The sequence below is a fragment of the Lytechinus pictus genome, chromosome 14 (assembly GCF_037042905.1).
Source record: "Lytechinus pictus isolate F3 Inbred chromosome 14, Lp3.0, whole genome shotgun sequence".
In the NCBI taxonomy this organism is placed as follows: Eukaryota; Metazoa; Echinodermata; class Echinoidea; order Temnopleuroida; family Toxopneustidae; genus Lytechinus; species Lytechinus pictus.
This window is the reverse complement of record NC_087258.1, coordinates 5,755,292-5,776,396: the sequence shown is the minus strand read 5'-3', so window position 1 is coordinate 5,776,396 and position 21,105 is coordinate 5,755,292. Positions and strand designations below refer to the sequence as shown.

The window sequence follows — 21,105 nt, the reverse complement described above, 5'->3', positions numbered from 1 at the left end:
AAAGGAAAGAAAAAAGAGGAAAGGGGAAAAAGGAAAGGGGAAGGGGAAAAGGAAAGAGAAAGGGAAAAGAAAAGAAAAGAAAAGAAAACTAAAAAAAAAACATCAAAAGGGAAAACGGGAAAAGGAAGGAAAGAAGAACAACTGAGAAAAAATAATTCTCCCCGATATACAAATACATTAGCATGATCAGTAATACAGGGAAATAAATTAAAGATGACAAAAGGTAAACAAAAGCGGGAAATGAAGGCAGAATGGAATGAGCCAAAATCTAAATTGGAAAACAAAGAAAAGGGACAAGATAACGTCGTACACTACGCTGCCGAGGATTTAAGATAACGAGCGGGAAGAAAGATGGATGGTATATATAGCATAATTTCGTATGAAAGTCTATCATAAACTTGCTAAATTTCCAAAGCTACCGGGGGCTCTGTCCAAGAGTAAAGACCCCGTGCAGTGGGGGCTCTTCATCTGTAACCTTTAATGGGTTCTATAGCGGGCCCCTATACGGACCCTTCCTGCATTAAGCTTTGCGTTGAAGCACTGGCGTACGGGGGGGGGGGGGGGTGGTTCCACAGCCAAGGGCCGGAAAAGAAAATAAACGAGGCAGCGAAATGAAATGAATGAAAAAATATATGACATGATATTTGCTATGATGTAAAAATCTATCACATAATTATAATTTCATTTTAACAGGCCATTTTTCTTTCTGGCTCGCTTCGCTCGCTGGAGACTTTTTACAAATTTTCCCACATTTGCTATGGTGTGCCCCTCACAATATTTGGATGATTACGATACACAACTGCATTGAATTTATGTGTTGTGTGAAAGCTATACAAATACACACGCAATTTGATTAAAATAAGTGGCCATCTGTTAAGGTTTAAAATGGCTTTAATATCAAGAGGTTCCGGGACTCTGCCCTGGACCTTACCCATAAAGCACTGCTATATGGATGAGTTTGGACCAAGGTCCCCAAAATTCTACAACCAAAGGAAAGTGTATTATATATTTCTGAATATCACGTTAAAATCTATCTTCATGTTAGATTCTCATGAAAAGGTGATTTTTTTTATCTCGCTCGCTTCGCTCGCTCGGGCGTACAAAAAAAAGAGAGAAAAAAAGGAAAAGAGAGGAGGGTGAAATATGATATCATCTTTTTAACATTATGTAAAAATCTATCACAAAATTTGATATTTGCAATAAAAATGTCAAAAATTTTTACTCGCTCGCTTCGCTCGCTCGCATTTATATATATATATTTTTGCCCGATACGCCATATCGCCCCCTCAAAATGTTTGCCTTATGACGCCATTGCCTGTTTCATGATATGACCGGGGAAATTTTTGGCTCTTGCCCCCCCTGGCCACCGACCCCTGTTACGCCGCTGATGGACTGACGAGATTGGAATGGTTTCTTAGCTAAGTAAACTTTGACATTTCTACTTGAAATCACTTATAGTTCTATAACAAAACTTTTGAAGATCAGACATATACATTCAAACATGGTTCTTAGCAATCACCTGTGTATAATGAACACCTGTATATAATACATGTATATATACATACATATATATTACTTGAAATGAATTCCCAATTGAAATAAAGGACCCAGTCTCTTAAGACCACCTGTTATAAGAACAATTTCTTGAAGATAACTTCTGATAATGTAATTATGCTGATTTATGCAAATGTAAACTTGATACTCAGAACCACCAGATCAAACTTCTCCATCATAGTTGATGATTCAATTCATTTCCTTGAATTTTTTTTACCATGCATAACAAAAAAATAAATTGACAGGATATACTGTTACTTTGACACAATACCCAGTAGGAACTAAGCATAAACAAAATGTGTTTGAAGTGCATAGTCTATTGAATAACATTGTAGGTAAGTAAAGTAACTCAATTAAAAACATGGCTTGAAATATTAAAGCATTCATAAAAACCAGAAAAAAAAGCTAAATTAATGTCCCTGTAACATATTGGGATATAGACATCATCTGCATCTAAAATAAAATTTAAACAAAACATCATCATGCACCCCAGTTCTGAAGAGGCTGAGTTACTGGCCAGGTGCTTTTGGAGGGATTTCAGAGATCTGAATGTTAATGCTATATTTCCGCAGTTTCCCTCAGAAGGCAAGCTACATCTACATTTAGATTGCCTCTGTCAGTAGTGATAGTCCATCAAAGGAAAATGAAATGTTTGGAACAAGAGAGCTTGTGGGAAAACAAAACTCAAAGAAACAGATCAACAAAAGTTTGAGAAAGATTGAATAAATAATAAAAATATTTATTTGAAGTTTAGATCATTTTGTAAATCCTCCAGTTGGCAATGTGACAAAAAAAATTGATGTCACATGTGAACAACTTTGTCATTACTTTTGTACATATTCTATTGAACTGCCTTTTTTATCACTTTTATCAGTAGATCATGTATTCTTTATATAAGAGGGCATGTAATACATATTTTCAAAGAATACATCATGGATGAAGAGTTTGTATCACCATAAGAAAGCCCACTTGTTCCAAAGGGTTCATCCCCCTTTAACTTCACCAAATGTTAGCAATTATGTAAATGTAAAGTTGATACTCAGTTCACACTGCTCTATCATAGTCAATGACTCAATTCATTATCCATGATTGAATTCCTTTTGGAGGGATTTAGGGCTGAATTTCATAAAGAAAGCAATACAAGGAGATCTGCTTCCCTTTCGTGCTGTATGTGACTACATCTAGATTGCCTCTGTCCAGTAAAAAAAAAATTACACCAGGGGCCCGTTGCAGAAAGAGTTGCGTTTAAACGCAAGTAAAAAAATCAATCACAAGTCCAAAATGCACGCTGTTGATTGGTTGAAAATCAAGTTGCGCGTGATTTTTAGAGTTGCGTTTGATTGCAACTCTTTCTGCAACGGGCCCCAGGCCTCAAGGCGAGCTCACTCCCAAAATTCTCAAAAGAGCACTGGAAACTCTTAACCCTATCTAGGCCGGGGTATTTTAGGAGTTTATATGGCCGGGGGGGGGGGGGGCCTCCCAGGCCCCCCTTGAGATCTCGGCCGTTGGCCGCGCGATCGCGCCGAAAATTGGCACGCAGGTTGTCTGGGACATAATCTACAAAAATTGTATAGTAATTTATTTAATGCAAATTGCTATTAAGTGATTATGCTAATTTATGCGTAATTAGTATGCGAAATCATACTTTTCCCTCTAAATCCCTAAATAAAGATCCAAATGTTCTAATTTTTGGTTTAGTAGCTCTTTGTGGGGTTCTTAGCAAGTGTCCATGAAAAAAATTGTGATATCAGATCATTTCTTATGTAATATATTGTTTCTTGCAATTTCTTATGTATTTCTTTGTTTTTTGGACCTTTTGTTTTTCATTGTTTTTTCAATGAAATTTGTTGGGGACTCTTCTGAGGTCATAAACAGCATAAAATAGATACATTTGGACCAGCAAAACTAAAATTAATCATACATTTATGATTTTTGGTTGAAACACAATTTGCATTCACTTTATTTATTTATTTTTGGTCTGACATGCACTTACATAATGTTGCGTAATTTTGAATTCGTGTACCCGGATGGCGCAAAACTGGTTTCAACAGTTGCGCAAGACTTGAAAGTAAAAAGTCAGCGAGTGGCGCGGTCAAAAAATTTTGCACAGCGAAAATATTGCGCGAATCGTTGAAGGGGGGGACCTCCGAGGCCCCCCGGCCTTGATAGGGTTAATAGGAGCCCTGGAAGCCGCCATTCATTTCAATGTAAGCTTATCCAATGTTTCAGATTTAGGCAGTAACTTGTGAAATAAAGCCCACGGAAATAATTAAAAAACCCATTTTTTTTTGCTTGCCTCTGTCAGCAGTTATGGTTTATTTCTGTCATCACCTTTACCAATGACAATTCTTTGCCTGTAAGTGTTAATATAATAATAATTATAATTATAATAACAATGATAACAATAACAATAAAAAAAATGTTTCATATACCCATGGTAACCAATTCAGTTAATATTGATGAAATTCAGCCCTAAATCCCTCTTAAAAACATTTGATCATGGATAAAAAATTGAATCATCCTGATGATAAAGCCACCTGGAGCAATGTTCTTATGTTCACTTCCTACTGAAATGAAGAGAACATAAGAAAAAAATTCATAAGAAATGAAGATGATCTGAGAAAACTATGAGAACAATAACGGAAAGTGTAATAAAAATAAACTACCAAAATCTTCTGGAAGGAACTTTCTCTTCATAAGTCATAGTGAACTTTTACTATTTTTATTTTGTGGGGGCGTCGTGGTCTAGTGGTTAAGATTCTCTTCTTTCAATCTGAAGGACGTGGGTTCGATTCCAAGCCATGGAGTGTTTACCTTCAGCAAGAAATTTATCCACATTGTGCTGCACTCAACCCAGGTGAGGTAGATTGGTACCGGCAGGAAGTAATTCCTCAAAAAGCTGTGCGCAACAGAATCGGTAGACTAGCTTAGCAGGGGTAATATAGGAGCGCCTTGAGCACCTAGCAAGGTGGATACGTGCACTATACATATGTACAAATCATATTATTATAGCATTTTCTGTTATATATTCCTCATTTGGAATTAATTGATTAAAACTTTTATTTTATGTAGTCTTCATTATTTGTAATGAATTAATTTGAACATTTTACATTATTGTGATTTTATTGTGATGGAAGGATGAACCAAGTTTCATTATCTGTGCTTACATACATGAGTTGCTATAATACGTTTTTACATCAGCTAACATTATGCAAAGCTGCAATCCTCTTCTTTATATATTTTTTAAGTATTGCATTCAGAGTCTATATCAAAGTAAACACACTTTCATATGAGTAATCCTCTTGTTGATATTGATCCAGAACTTAATGCAAACTGTTTATCAAATGCATGTACTTGTAGTTTACCGTCAGAGTTCAACGTACATTTAAAAAAATAATACTGATTTCAGTGTGCTACATTTCAGTGCCGGTAATCTTCATAAAAACTTTGATAACATGTTATATTTCTTATTTACTATAACAAATATTTTTTTCAGTAATAGCTATGGATATACATGGATAGACATGGATATCCGGCACACCGGTAGATCCATTTCACTTTAATAGTTGGTTATGATTTTGTAATCTTTAATAGAGAAACAGGCAGAGGTGGTGGCGTAAGAAATTATATTTTTCTGTATGCATATATACAGAAACATGTGAATACTTATTTATTGATTTATTTAGACATGAAAAGGATAATTTGATGATAGGTATTTTTTTTAGAAAGCTAAGTACTGATGTCACATCATTCATTGATTTTTACTCTCAAACTCTTGACCTACTTGGTAATGATAAGAGAGAAATTATTATGACAGGGTATTTTAATATTGATATGATGAAAGAAAAAGAAGAAAACACAAATTCATTTTCAAATTAATGTCATTAATCAACCTACCTGTATCACTTTAAATACAGCATCTCTCATTGATAATTTTTTTAATGCCTTTGCAATAGATGTGGAAAGTGGTATTTTTTCTATTGATATAACTGATCATTTACCTGTATTCCTAATCTGATTTGCTATCAAAGATTTAGTAAAGGACTAATTAATATTTCAAGACGTAAAATTACTGATGTTGGTGTGAATTTTTTTTATAATACTGATTGGTCAGTCATCATTGTATTCTTTCAATGAAGTCAGTAGTGCATGATATATCTTTAAGTAAGTTTAAGTGTTTAACAATATGTATGATACGAGTTTGCCTTTGATTTTGCAAAAGAAAAAGAAAACTTTTATTTATGTAAGCCATGGATTACTCCTTATTTGTTAAGATATATCAGAAAGAAAATACATTATATGAAAAATTCCCTAACAATCGATCAACTTCTAGTGAAAAAAGTATAAAAAGGATAGAAATATAACTAGTAATTCATTGTGTCATGCTAAAAAGAAATATTTTTATCATAAATAAACCTCTCTGTATAAAAGCACGAACAAAGTCTACCTCAATATATTACAATGGTAAAAAAAATGTATAACTCTCACTGTTTATCGAAAATGAATTCAATTGTTACTTTGTAAATTGCTGTACCATTATCTTAAGATCATCTGAGACTACTTCTGATACTGATGACTATACTGTATATTGAAGTAACTCATTTAATAACACACTGTTTTTAAAACCCATTACTGAATCAGAGATTATTGAAATAACCAAATCACTCAAAAAAATGCAACTCATGTGCATTCGATGGCATTATTATAAACATTGTAAAGAGAGTCATACATTCCATTTTAAAAACCTTTTACCAATATATCCGTCTATATCATCAGGTAATGTTCCCGTAAAAAAAAAATTGCTAAAATTATACCAGTTTATAAAAAAGAAAATCCACGTTTTTGCAGAGAGTACAGACCTATTTCAATATTACCATGCTTCTCAAAAATACTAGAAAAATGTATATAATCGTTTGTACTCATTTCTAATGCTTAATAATATACCAACTGACAGCCAACATTGATTTAGAAGTAATCATCCAAATTACAATATTATGGTGTACGTGGGCTTCCGCTTCCATTTGCCTGGTTTAAAGATTATTTACATACCGGTAATCGTTTTCAATTTACACACTTTAATGATAAGAAAGTCAAAAAGGGGCAACCAATTTTGCCTCCGACGAAGATTCTGCTAGGATCGAAAGCTTAGGCCCCTTTTTGACTTTCTTATTTACTCCATTGGCTCTCTTTTATTAGATAAGCAGTTTTCAGCAGCTTCTTTTTTACTTTAATGATAAATCATCTACTTACAGCTGAGTTAAATACGGAGTCCCGCAAGTTTAGATATTATTAGGTTCCTAGCGTTTTCTAATTTTTTGCATGCGATATTGTAATGTCATCTAGTAAATTTGATTTTATAATGTATGCAGACGATAATACTACACTTTTTTATACTCAACCAGACTTTGAAAATATAAATGAAAATATTAATTCTGAATTACTACATGTATATCCCGATTGTTTGAAGCCAACGCACTGGTGGTAAACATTGATGAATCCTCATTTATATACTTTCATAACAAATTATCTAATGCTTATAGTATATATACATGATCTTACTCTGTATTGATTTTATCCAATTATCTAAGTACAAAGTTGTACAAAGTTGTACCCCTTTTTTTTGGTTTGGATCGTCCTGTTGACAGGACTAGGGTACAAGTTGTTTGTAAATTATCCTGAGTACACAATTTATTTAGGCTACATGTTTTATGTACTTACAAAGTTTGTATCAATGTCCTGTTTGATTGAAGTGCAACGATATGTTTTGTGTACTTTGATTGTTTTTAGGGGTTAAACGTCGATTAAAATTTGCATTGGGGTTCACATACGCTATATGTAAATACTTAAGTGTTGAAATGTACAGGTATTATGTATAAGTTAAGAAGTTGCCTTCCGAAATCTGTCTTACTCTCTATTTACAATTCTTTAATATTATCACACATTCTTTATTGTATTGCTGTTTAGGGTAATTGCAGTAAATCCAAAGTAGATAAACTTTTTAAATTATAAAAGAGAGCAATTTGTATATGCACCAACAGTCATTATCTGTCACCTTCAACCCCTTCATTTCGTAAAGTGAATAAAATTAAAACAAAACTTTTATTAAAAATATTCCTAATTTTGCAGCTATGTTACAATTTTATACACGATTTGTTATCCCTCAAACATGTTTTGCTTATCTTATGATGTAAGTCGTTTTTTAAATCCATTTATTTGTGTAACCTAAGTGCTCATATTTGCTTTGATTATACTAAGAAGCTTCAAATTATCGTTTATTATTTAGGAGACTTTACCTCACAAGGCCTCTGTTGGCTTTATTTTAAATCCTCTTTTTCATTTCGCATACTATTACTGAACACAATTATACAAGCATATCATTGTATTCATTTTAAGTTGTTTCATGCATGTTTACATTTTAATGTATTGATGTATATATTTGAAGTGTATTTTTATGTATATATATATGTATATATATATACACACACATGTATCTGTACTCATTGTTTTTTTTTTAGAAATGAATAAATTAACTGAACTCAATATAAGACTGCTCTGCTAGCAAGCCCTGCATACCATGGCATGCTATTATATAATACTTACACAAATACAGAGAAATACAGCAATTGTTTCATTTTGATTCTCTGTTTTACAACTTAGACCATCACACATTTTGATTGCCATTGGAGTTCCAAATGAGGTGGCTGTCAATGCTTTGAGACTAAGCGTCGGACGTCACACCACCACCGAGGAAGTTGATATGATTCTGAAGGATCTCCAAGATTCTCTAAAAACATTGGACTCGGAGGTAGATTCTTAGACTTATGGGGTGGTATTCCGATATAATTAAACCTAGGTTTAACCCTAGGCTAAACTAGAAATTTTAAACCACACCTGTGGAGTGCTTGGCTTCATAATATTTCTTCCCCATTTGTGGCAATTATAATGACTCAATTCATTAAAATTCATGACAAACTTTTTTTTGTATTTTCCTGTTCTTTTCATTTCATGACTCTACTATGTTTCTAACATCTTGTTTTCAGCATAATAAGAATTATTTTAATTGGTTAATGAGTTTACAACTGGCACTCCATAAAAGTGTGGTCCAAGTAGTTAACCCAGGTTTAACTTAACCATGCAATCAGAATACCACCCAAGGTCAAATGTTTCTGCAAGAGAATACTATGGAAACAATATTGTGGACATTGAGGCACCTTAGCAAAAGTCTGAGCTACTTTGAATGAACATGAAAGCGAAGATCGGAGTTTAAGATCTTCATCTTTCATTAGAAGATAAAAAAATGCTAAACATGTTCTCAGCTGATAAGTCTGCCATCAGGGACCATGTTGTTATCACCACTGGCGTAAATCCCGGGGGGGGGGGGGATGGGGGGGATATATCCCCCCCACTTTTCGAGGAGGGGGGGATGGCCTGTACAAACATCCCCCCCAGTTTTTACGAAAGAAATGAAAAAAAATCACAAGAGATAATTGTTTTATTGGTGAAAATTCTTCCTAAAATACCGCTTAACAAATAAAACAATATTATTGAATCATAAAATGACAATAAAGAGCCAGTTCACCATTTCCAAACGAAATACTTATGTCCTTATTATAACATTGAAGAGAAACCCCCGTTTCTTCCAATTCATCAATGTTGGGGTCTTTGGGAAGGGATTAAGATGGAATGTCAAAACATTTTGAATGTAATCTCTAATAAAACCATTAACCATCATGGGGTAAAAAAGATAATAATATTGGAGGGTATTTGCCATATATGGACATACAGTGGCGTAACTACGGGGGGCATGGGGGGCACATCCCCCCCCCCCATCGGCTGACCAAATAAAAAACGGGGAAAGTGGGAAAAGGAGACAAGAGGGAGAAAGGAAGAGAAGCAAAGTGGGAAAGAAGAAGATATTATTCATTATAATGTTATATTACATTATAATTATGTTATGTTACATTATACATAAGAAACATTTTTATCATAACTTTATGAAACATAATTTGCCCAGGGCCTACGTCTTCATTGTTCCTGGTGCTCGCATTGTCTGTTTAACGAGATATATAATCCTGTTGTACTAAAACATCTCGTTTTCAAGTCAATATAAACCAAATATATTTCCTAGCACTTGAGTTATCGTTGTTTTACGTAGTTACATATGCTTCTTTTTCATGACTCAAAAAGTGATTGCCTCATGTTAAGGTCTTCGTATATATGAAACATTTCCTGTCCGTGATTACGTTCGCATTAGTGGATTGGTGAGATATGTCTGCTCTTCATGAATTCCTAAAATCAGTCCATAAAATGTCCCTTCTTCTGATCTGAATATCAAAAATTTTCAGCTCGCGCTTCGCGCTCGCATCATTTGGTTAATGAAATACGTATGGTCCTAGTTAATTCCTACAAAGAAACCTTAGAATGCCCCACTTCAGGTCTGAATTATCTAAGTTTTCAGCTCGCGCTTCGCGCTCGCATTGTTTAGCGAGACAGGTACCTATCATGATTACACAAATTTGATTATAATGTCCCTTTTTAGGTGTGAATATAACAAAATTTCAGCTCGCGCTTCGCGCTCGCATTATTTGATTAGTGAGATACATATCCGTTTAATGACATTGTCCTTAAAATTTCTCTATTAGGTCAGTATAACTGGCAACTGCGCGCGCTTAGCGCACTCACTCAGTGATTCAAAAATGTTGCTGGTGCCCCCCCCTCCCCCAATGCCGTGACCCACGGTACGCCACTGTGGACATATCAATGACAATTCCTTGCATATCTAAAAACATGATTGCAAAAAATTCCAAAATATTTCAGTCATCCCCCCCACCCATCAACACGGATTTACGCCAGTTATCACCAACCACGCCATAAGTTGGCGGGATCACCACTTCTGCCCATAGTCTTGCTAACATTTTGAATTGCTAAATTTCTACTCAATGGCCCGAATTCACAAAGGAGGTGGTTCTGAAAACCGTCGATTGAACCCATGGTTTATAAAGCAGGTTTCCTGTATAAATTACGCTATTTACCGCATATATTGAAAAATCTCGAATACTGATGCCCGCTTTTGTTATCAGTGCGCCAATTTCACACATGTTGCCATGGTTAAGTACGCTATTTTATTCATTAACTCAGAATGTCCATCATTTTAACGTTTTGTGGTTGAATCAAAAAGGTCATTCTGTGAAATCCAATGAAACCAATAAAATTAATGTTAGAGGTCATTTTTATGGAGATAAATACTAAAATAACAAACAAAATAATAGTGCGTGAGGGACATCATCGACCGAGTTTTGCATAACTGTTTTGAGGAAAAATAAGCGAAAATAAAAAATGCAACGATTTTCTTATTTTATATTCGATTTTGATGAAATTTCCAGCAAATTTTCAGCTTTGTGCTAGTTTTATTTTTCTCTTTTGATTCAAATAAACATTTTTCTGGGGTGGACTTGACATTTATTGAATGGGATTTGCGAGATACAGCCATCTTTCTTCGGTGACACACCCCCTAAAATAAAATGAAATATATCATCCGGCCTAGTTATACATTGGTCACTTATGCTCTACGGCGGCCGTACGGCGAGTTGAAAACAGCCGTTTTATTCGTTTTATTCGTTTTATTCAAACCACCGTCGTATAGGTGGTACAAAAATGTTAAAGTGACTGTTTTCGACTCGCCGTATACGGCCACCGTAGAGCAAATGTGACCGAGGTATTAGGGTTGGTGACATGTCACAATCACAAATTATATTAATCAAACCATGCATTTGCCCGGTTTAACCAGGGATTTGCATGACAAGACGTTACAACACACTAAGAAATGACAAGGACAATGAATATTGATGGTGATAATGTGTTGACGTCTTTTATTTGATATTCCTGTTCATAACATGTCTGATATAAAGGATTTTAAAATCATTTGTTAGATCCCGAAACGGCGTCAGTAGGCCAAGAAAAATTTCACTCGCAAGAAAAAAAGTTGTGCAAAAATGGTATGAAGCGTTCTTCATTTATAACCCCCCCCCCCCTCTCTCTATTCTGCACAGGTTACGTGAGCCCAAAAAGTCTCTTTTTTTTTGCAAACGAAACATCATAAAGTCATGATTGTTATATTTTCATGTATTTTTTCTAAGGATGGTCTTCGATTAATCTAGGAATTAAATCGTCGCCATTTTTCTAGTATTTCCTAGGCCTAATGATGGAAACTTAAAATGAAAAAGTAATATTAATGAATAATAGAAATGAACAATAAAATTACTTCACAACCTCTCATATCCGTAATAATGCCCATAAAATGTATGATAATTTTGTTATTTCTTGTACAATTTTCTCTCATACCATAACTCAGATAGATTTGTCATTAGTTATTCATTATATTTTTTCATTTTGCTATTATAGTATGTCCTTAGTGGTTACATAAATAAATGTAATTTAATCTAAGTCATTTTCTATGGTAATTTGAATTGTTTTATTGCTTACAAGCAAATGTTTTTATCTTGATGCTATTTTATAGTAATTTGTATTTTTTATTGGGATACAAACTTTTAATAGTTTTTCAAACTTTTTTTATTTCCCTTGTCTTTTTTCCTTTGTATGTTCTCGTTAAAATACAAATACCAATACAAAATACAATATGTCAGTGAAATATTCTAATGTTCGTGAGTTTCGTGCGTTCGTACAGGTGCATAAATATTTAACAATCACCGATTACTTATTTTTTTTTTTTTATTATTATTATTATATATATTTTTTTAGGGGGTATTTTTCTTTTCTTTTCCGTTCACAAAATAAAAACAAAGGAGGATAGCATTACAAAGTCTAATATATCACAAATTATTTCAATCATAATATTCATAACACAAGAAAGGAGAAACCTGAACTTCAATAGCTAAATAGAAGTCTTTCATATCATTGTTATACAATCCGTCCTTTCACACGGTAAAAAAATCATAATTTGAATGATTCCAGTGAAAAATGATGCCAATAATGACGAATATGTAGCACGTGTGAAACCAAACTAGTACATGATTAGAATCACGAACGCTAATTACAGTAGCAATCATCAAACTGATGATTCAAGATTCAAGTGAAAGGCCCAATGTTTTGCTCATCTTAACAAAAACAAACCATTTCCATCGCTTGGGAAAGCAATTATGAGGTCGTATGAAATCCATATAGACACATCATCTAATTGCCGATGTCCTTGCTACAGCACTGACTTCGGCTGTATGTCAAATGGTAAACCATATGAACCCAGCCTAATCCCAAAGAGGCACAACTTCTCCTTATCTTTTCTTTTTTAGCAATTATGCAAGATTTGTTATAAAATATACTGAACTGCTGTAAGAGCATGATACAATGTTAAAACCGTAATGCCGTTCCATTCACGAGAAAATGCATATTACATTTAATAAGAACATCAAAGCTTATTTACAAATACTCAAGTGCAACCTTTTATTAAAAATCTTGCGATTTTTTTTTCATTTTCATATGATATATTTATGTTATAATCAACTTTCAAACTAAGTGAGGTTAATTGGTTGCCGCCAATGTTAAGAGTGTATAAAGAACATCTAATATCAAGTTAATCAACCTCAGGAAATGATAGTTATGTACTGTAGACACGTGTTTATACAACAGTTTTTTTTATATTATCCATACAGTTTTGTTATTGTGCAGACAATTATTGTGTAAGTATCGTTCATTTTAGTGTTTCAATTCAATTTATTTATATAATTCATAAAATGCAAAGTAGTAGTAGTAGTAGTATGGTATTTATTCAATAAGAAAACTGGCAAAACAGTCCAAAGACTGAAAAATCCAGCGCACAGTATAAACAAAGGCAAATTACAATATTATAAAGATGAAATAAAAGCAAAAAATTACAACCAACCGATAATCATATTACACAATCATAAAAGATATACCAAAAGAAAAAAAAGAAACTTTAAAAAGAAACATATTGATCAATGAAGCATGTACAAACGTCAAGAAGTGTGAAAGTGTAATTCGAACAGAACGCAACTAGGGCATTAAATGCTATATTACATGTATAACCAAGTAATACGAGGACAAAAATAAAGGGGGAACAGAGAAAGGGAGAGAGATAGTGAGAGGAAACCAATGTTACGGGAATCATAAAAATGAAAAAAGGAAGAGAAAGAAAAAAAAGAGAGGATGGGATAGGATGAATGATGAAAAAAGAGTGACAAGGCAAAAGAATGGGAGGAAAGAAACAGAAAGGAAAGGTAAAGGAGGGGTAGATGAAGGCAAGATATGGAAAAGAAGAACAACAGAAGGGGGAAAAATAGTAGGAAAATATGGACACAAAGCTGGTTAAAACCTTGTAAAAATATAGCAGTAAGTGATGAAAAAAAATGCCAAGAATACGTCAATGAAGAGAAAAAAAGGTGAAATGTGTGGTCGATGAGATAATGGCAAGAAAGATGGGCATTGGCACGAATTAAAATTGAGTATTACATACATTAGAGTTAACTGTTACATTCATTTGATCTAAAAAATAAAAATTGTGCAAATCACCGGATTGCCGGGGAATAAAAACCAGTTCAGAAAACATTACAATTTCAAATATTAACAAGGTAAAATATGGCAGTAACAAGCTTTCAATATTGCACAAAATCAAAATCACAGTAAGCTCATTTACACGCTTGATGTAAAGTAAAAGAGGAAAGTGAAGAAAGAAGGGGGTAAGAAAGGAGAAAAAAGTGGAAAAGAAAGATCAGAAAAGGGAAAAAAGGAAAGTAAAAATAAAGGAATTGAGCAAGGTTTGTGATAATATAGAAAATACAACAAAATCAATACAATCATTGTGAATTCAATATAGATATAATATGTGGTATCGCGGATTGTTTGTATCTCCGAGTTCTGCAAAATGGTATGTCCAAGCATTCAGAGTTCCGGAGCTGGACATTCGAGCGGGACTGAGATCTTCTGGTAGGGGGGAGCATATCTCGATGACGCTCAGATTATAGTAACCCAAGTCCAAAACGAAGCAGGAGGTCATCTCTACGTTCTTTGAGAGTTTTTAGTCCGTACAACGTAAGCTGATCGAAATAAGGTATAACATTTGGGAATGCAATGCAGCGAAGAGCTCGCTTTTGAACACGTTCTAGTTCTTCCACCTGGGCCGCAGTAAGACTCGAACTCCAAACTGGTGATCCAAATTATAAAAGTGGGCGAATGTAGACTTTGAAGATGGTCACCAAATCATATACACTTGCACCATGCTTCTTAAGAACATTAAGAATATAAAAACGCCGCGCTGTACGAGAGATCATGAGCTCAACCTGACGATCAAACTTAAGATTCGACTGGATCGTGATTCCAAGTAACACCAAGGATTCCACCCATTCCAGACGGCAATCATTGATATGAAGAGGCTCTTTAGGAGGGGAAGATTTCATGAAGCTGAACTGCATAGCCTAATTACATTTCTCAGGTTTCAATTTCATATCGTTTTCAACACACCAATCGCTCAGGGCATCAATATGGCTCTGCATGACACCAATTTGGTTCTTCCGAACAACTTCAAGAAGACTCAGGTCATCCACGTATTTCCAACTATTATTAGTGGTCAAAGCGGCATCGTTGATCATGGCAAGAAAAATGACAGGACCCAACTTTGTCCCTTGGGGGACTCCGCAAGTGAGGTCCAGAGCACTTGAAGTCTTTCCTTGATAACGCACTGTTTGAGAGCGATGAGTCAGGAAGCTGCAGACCGTTGGAAGAATAGAGGTATCCACATCAGAACCAATCAGCCTCTGGATAGCTAATGTTTGATTTATGAGATCGAAGGCCTTCATAAAATCAACAGCACATAGATTTGCATAGTGCCCTTGCTTATCAAGATTGCGCTGGATGACATCTAACAAGCTCACAAGGTAATGATTGATGTAACTACCTTTCAAGTTGCCAAACTGTGAACAATCCATGCGATGTCCAAGGTCTGAAGTAAGCCATTCAGCTAGGAAACTTTCAAAGATCCTTGCGAAAGCTGGCGTTACTGAGATCGGTCTTAGATGAAATTCTTACTTCATGGTCTGCTGGCATTATTTGCATTTCTTGTATTTTTCTTTTGGGTGCGAAAAGGGGTTAGCTAATTTAGTTTGCATCTGGTTGCTTCTATTGTTCCCTGTTCACATGCAAGAGATAAATGTTCAATTTATTTTAAAAAATATTTCATTGGAACTTTATCTTTACAAATACTATAATGAACATATGAATTGATAGATTTTCAAGTCAATATCATTCCATCCCCTCTTTCTCACTTCTTTTTGGTTTGGGTATCACTAAATCTGTCAGATCATTCCACTATCTTTCTAAACTTAATTTCATCAAGATCACTCCTTGTTCTTTATATCCTCTTTTCATTTCACATTATTTTGCACATTGTGATGATTATGAAGTGAATTCACTTGTGCTTGTCTAGTTTTGCATTGTTTCAAGTCTTTTTGCACATTAATAGAACAGTCTTATTCGACAAATGGTGTATCATTTTTGTCTAGTTGTTTTATTTTAATTGCAAATCCTAGATAATTAGTTATATCAGTTACTTAAGTATACAACCTGCTCAAGTATAGAATTGCCCTTTCAGAATGCAATATAGATTTCAGAAATTTAACAGCATACTTGTGAGCAATGAATACAGATAAAGTAATCTCATTGTCTGTAAATTGTTTCATTTTGATATTTAGAATACCAGTGAAAAATTATGCTAATCACATATTCAGCCTTGTTTTGCAAACCTCTCTTTTGAAACAAATGCAATGTTTGGCACACTTTATAATAAGTACATACATTTCAATCACGAGTTTCATTTCAGCTTCACAAATGAATCCTTCCACTTCAATTTTTAATCATTTTATGAGGCAAATCTTCAAAAAAAAAGAGATCATACGTAGATTAAATGATTGCATGATGCTAGACTTAATGATTCTTCAGTTTAAATGAGAAAGCTACATGTAGATGATAGATAATTTCCAAAGAAGAAAATATGTTCTCATCCTTGCCATGTAGCAACACACTCTGAACAGTGGAGTGTATTCAGAGATCAGTGTGGAGGGCTTTTTTCCAAATTAAACCTAGAGGGGATATTCAGAAACTATTACCTTTTGTCCAAGACATCATGTTACATGAAGAGTTGGCGAGCGTGCTTCATTCTCGCTTGCCCTTTTAGACGGGTCAATATATGGTTTGACCCGGAACAAATTGCAACAAATGATTTTTCAACGGTATTTTGTACTATTTGACCTTAGGAATAACATACTAAAAATCTACCAAAATCCGCATCCGGGAAAGTGGTTATTTTCAAGATGGCGTCCAAGATGGCCGCCATTCACTAAAAATTGATATAACTCACTCATTATCCACCCTAGAATCCTATTTCGGTTCATATTCCATGGTCCAATGGGTAAAATAATTTATTTATACAAGTTAGAGTGAATATTAGCACTCCAGGGTACCAGGAAAATCCAAGATGGCGCCCAAAATGGCTGCCTAGTCTAAACAATCCACAATTCATCTATTACTTACTTAATTTGCTTTAATTTGGTTTCCATCCGATTGTTTTAATGATGAAGTAGTACGTCGCGACAAGTTACAAGGAGAGCCAGTGGTCTGGTGTGTCCAAAGTTCAAGATGGCTTCCAAAAATTGAGTTTAAAATGGCTGTTAATCCTTAAAATGGACATAGCTCATATCACATCCACCTGAGAGATATGATTTTGGTGTCTAGACCATGGTTACAATGGTCAAATAATACATTGGGACAAGTTACAAGGACAGTCAGTGGTCCGGTATGTTAAAAAATCCAAGATGGCTTCCAAAAAATGGAGTAAAAAATGCTGTTGCTACTTAAAAAAAAAACCAACATAGTTTGTTCAATATCCGGGAATATGATTTGCTGTGCCTATACCATGGTTATATGGGTCAAATAATAAATTGGGATAAGTTACAAGGACGATTGGTGGTCAAGTATGTCCAAAAGTCCACGGTGGCTTAAAAAATAGTATCAATTAGCCGCGATGGTATTTAAAAATGGACAAAATTCATGTTTTATTCGTCAAGGGCATATGATTTTGTTGCCTGTATCATGGTTTCAAAGGCAGAAAATTAGTTACAAGGACAGTCAGTGGTCCAGTATGTCGAAAATCTAAGAAAGCTTCCAAAAATCGGAGTCTAAAATGACTGCTGTTACTTTAAAGATGGACATAGTTCATTTAAAATCCACCTAGGAGATATGATTTCGGTGTCCACACTATGGTTTCATGGTTAAAATAATACGTTTGGACTGGTTACATTGATATGCAGTTGTCCAGTTCGCCTAAAAAACAAGAAGGTTTTTTTAAAAGGAATCTAAAACGACTCATATCATTCAATAGTGGTCAGAGTTCTACAATATTCATCTGCAAGAAATAATGTTGGTGTCCAAATTGTGGTATGAAGGGTCAAATAATACATTCGGACAAGTAAAAAGGATGGTTAGTACTCCATTTTGTCAAATAATCCACGATGGATTCTAAAATTTCATTAAAATGGGTGCTGTTACCAACTCATGAAACAATATGATAACTTGTCCCCATGCATTTAAGTGTAGGCACCAAGATTATTTCTAACAGGTAGATATTTTATGTAACAGTAGTCACTTTAGAACCCATTTTTTAAGCCAACTTGGATTTTAAGGCAAAATGGATAGCTGCATATCATGGTAACCAGTCCCAAAGTATTGTTTGGCCCTTGAAACCCTAGTGTAGACACCAACATAATATCCCCAAGGTGTATTTATAATGTTCTACATCCACTTTTAAGTAACAGCAGTCATTTAAGACCCCCATTTTTTAAGCCATCTTTGATTTTTGGACATACCTGACACCTGACTGTCCTTTGAATTTAACCCAATGTATTGCTTGACCCTGTAAACTCTAGTATAGACAGCAAAATCATACCTCCAAGGTGTATTTATAATAATTTAAGCATACTTTTAAGTAGCAACAGTAAATTTACACCCCATTTTTTTAAAAGTAATCTTGGATTTCTTAACATACAGACAACTGAGTGGTCTTGTAACTTACCCTAGTGTATTACTTGACCCTTTTAAACCATGCTTTTAACACCAAACTCATATTCCCCAGACAGATATCAAACAAACTATGTCCTTTTAGAAGTAACATCAGACATATTTTTACTCCATTTTCGGAAGCCATCTTGTAATTTTTGACATACTAGACCACTGACTGCCATTGTCTTGTCCTAATATATAATTTGACCCTTAAAACCATAGTTTGGACACCGAAATCATATCTCACAGCGGATTTAAAATTAGCTATGCCACTTTTAAGTATCAACAGCCATTTTAAGAATCAAGTTTTGGAAGCCATGTTGGATTTTTGGTCATACCAGACCACTGACTGGCCTTAATAAAACCTGTCCTAATGTATTATTTTGGCCCTTAAACCAGTGGTTTAGACACCAAAATCGCATCTCCCATGCCGATATGAAATAAGCTTTGTCCGCTTTAAATAGCAGCAGTCAATTTAGAATCAATTTTTGGAAGTCAACTTAGATTTTTTGACCGACCAGGCCACTGACTGTCCTTGTAACTTGCCCTAATGTATTAATTGATCCTTGAAACTAGTGGTTTAGGCACCAAAATCACATTTCCAGGCCGATATGAAAGGAGCTTTGTCCGCTTTCAAGTATCAGCAGCATATTTTTAATACCAATTTTTGGACGCCATCTTCGATTTTTGGACATACCATACCATTGACTGTCCTTGTAACTTATCCTACTATATTATTTTACCCTTGAAACCAGTGGTTTAGACATCAAAATCACATATCCCAGGCCAAAATGAAATGAGCTTTGTCCGCTTTAAGCATTAGCAGCCATTTCAGAATCAATTTATAGAATCCATCGAGGATTTTTGCACATACCAGACCACTGACTTTCCTTGTAACTTGTCCCAATGTATTATTTGACCCATTTAACCATGGTATAGACACAAAAATCATATTTCTGGACATTGAGCAAACTATGTCGGGTTTTTTTCAAGTAGCAACAGCAATTTATTTTCGACTCCATTTTTGGAAGCCATCTTGGATTTTTGAACATACTGGACCACTGACTATCCTTTTAACTTATCCCAATATCTTATTTGACCATTGAAATCATGGTCTAGACACCAAAATCATTATGTCCCAGGCGGATATGAAATGAACAATGTCCATTTTAATTATCAACAGCCATTTTAAACTCCATTTTTGGAAGCCATTTTGGATATTTTTTTACACACCAAACTACTGGCTGTCCTTGTAACTTGTTTCAATGTACTATTTCACCCTTAAAACCATTGAATAAAAACAAATTTAGATGAATTGTGGATTTTCAGCCTACGGCAGCCATTTTGGGCGCCATCTTGGATTTGCCTGGTACACCGGAGGGCTTATAATGCATTCTAGCCTAAATCAATTTTTGTACCCCAGACCATGGAATATGAACCGAAATAGTATTCTAGTGTGGATAATGTGTCAGTTGTATCCATTTTCAGTGAATGGCGGCCATCTTGGACGCCATCTTGAAAATAACCACTTTCCCGGATGCGGATTTCGGTAGATTTTTAGTATGTTATTCCTGATGTCAAATAGTACAAAATACCGTTGAAAAATCATTTGTTGCAATTTGTTCCGGGTAAGGCTATTTTTGGTCGTATATTGACCCGTCTATTTCATGAATATGTGCTTTTGATGCTCTCTCCATTATTGATCTGCATTACCAACTCAAGTCATGTTTAACATGGGGATATATGGAACTTAAAGTGAAATGTCTTCTCTTCTTCTTTTTCTGTTTAGATATTGATCTTTGTAAAAGGAGAAACAAATATTTGTCGAAAAAAACACATAGAATAAAATGCATGTCTTTTCAAAGTACATAAATAATATTTTTGAAACATGCTTGTCATATGGGGGTTAATGTTTTCCATTTTACCATTTTCAATGTTTTATCATTTTCTTCATGTTTCGGAAAGTATTTTCTTACTTACCCATTTTCTAGTGCTTTTGATATTATAGAAATTATGACATGCTCTATTTAGTTTCAAATAGTTCTGCTCAGAAAAAAACACATAGAATAAAATTCATGTCTTTTCAAAGTACATAAATAAATGATATTTTTGAAACATGCTTGTCATATGGGGGTTAATGTTTTCCATTTTACCATTTTCAATGTTTTATCATTTTCTTCATGTTTCGGAAAGTATTTTCTTACTTACCCATTTTCTAGTGCTTTTGATATTATAGAAATTATGACATGCTCTATTTAATTTCAAATATTTCTGCTCAGTAAAGCATTATATTTCTCTCCCCATTATCTATTTCATTGAAAATATTTTGAAAAAACAGGAGTCCATATAATAAATTGAATTAGTTACTGCAAAATATGTGGCTGATATACTTACAATAAATTTGTGAGTTGGATATGATTGCTAGATAGAGTATTTCAGAACCCAACATAGTTGGATCATAGTAAGAAATAT

At 34.3% G+C, this 21,105-nt stretch overlaps 1 protein-coding gene across 2 annotated transcripts in view; it reads left to right on the top strand.

The window, feature by feature from the left end:
* Nucleotides 1-8,530, top strand: part of LOC129275998 (selenocysteine lyase-like) — a 32,086-nt gene extending 23,556 nt beyond the window's left edge. For both annotated transcript variants that reach the window (XM_064109125.1, XM_064109126.1), the window contains exon 14: nucleotides 8,212-8,530. In XM_064109125.1, coding sequence (XP_063965195.1) covers nucleotides 8,212-8,371 — 160 coding nt within the window. In that variant the 3' untranslated portion in view covers nucleotides 8,372-8,530. The remainder of the gene's footprint in view (nucleotides 1-8,211) is intronic.
* The last annotated feature ends 12,575 nt before the right edge of the window (nucleotides 8,531-21,105 follow it).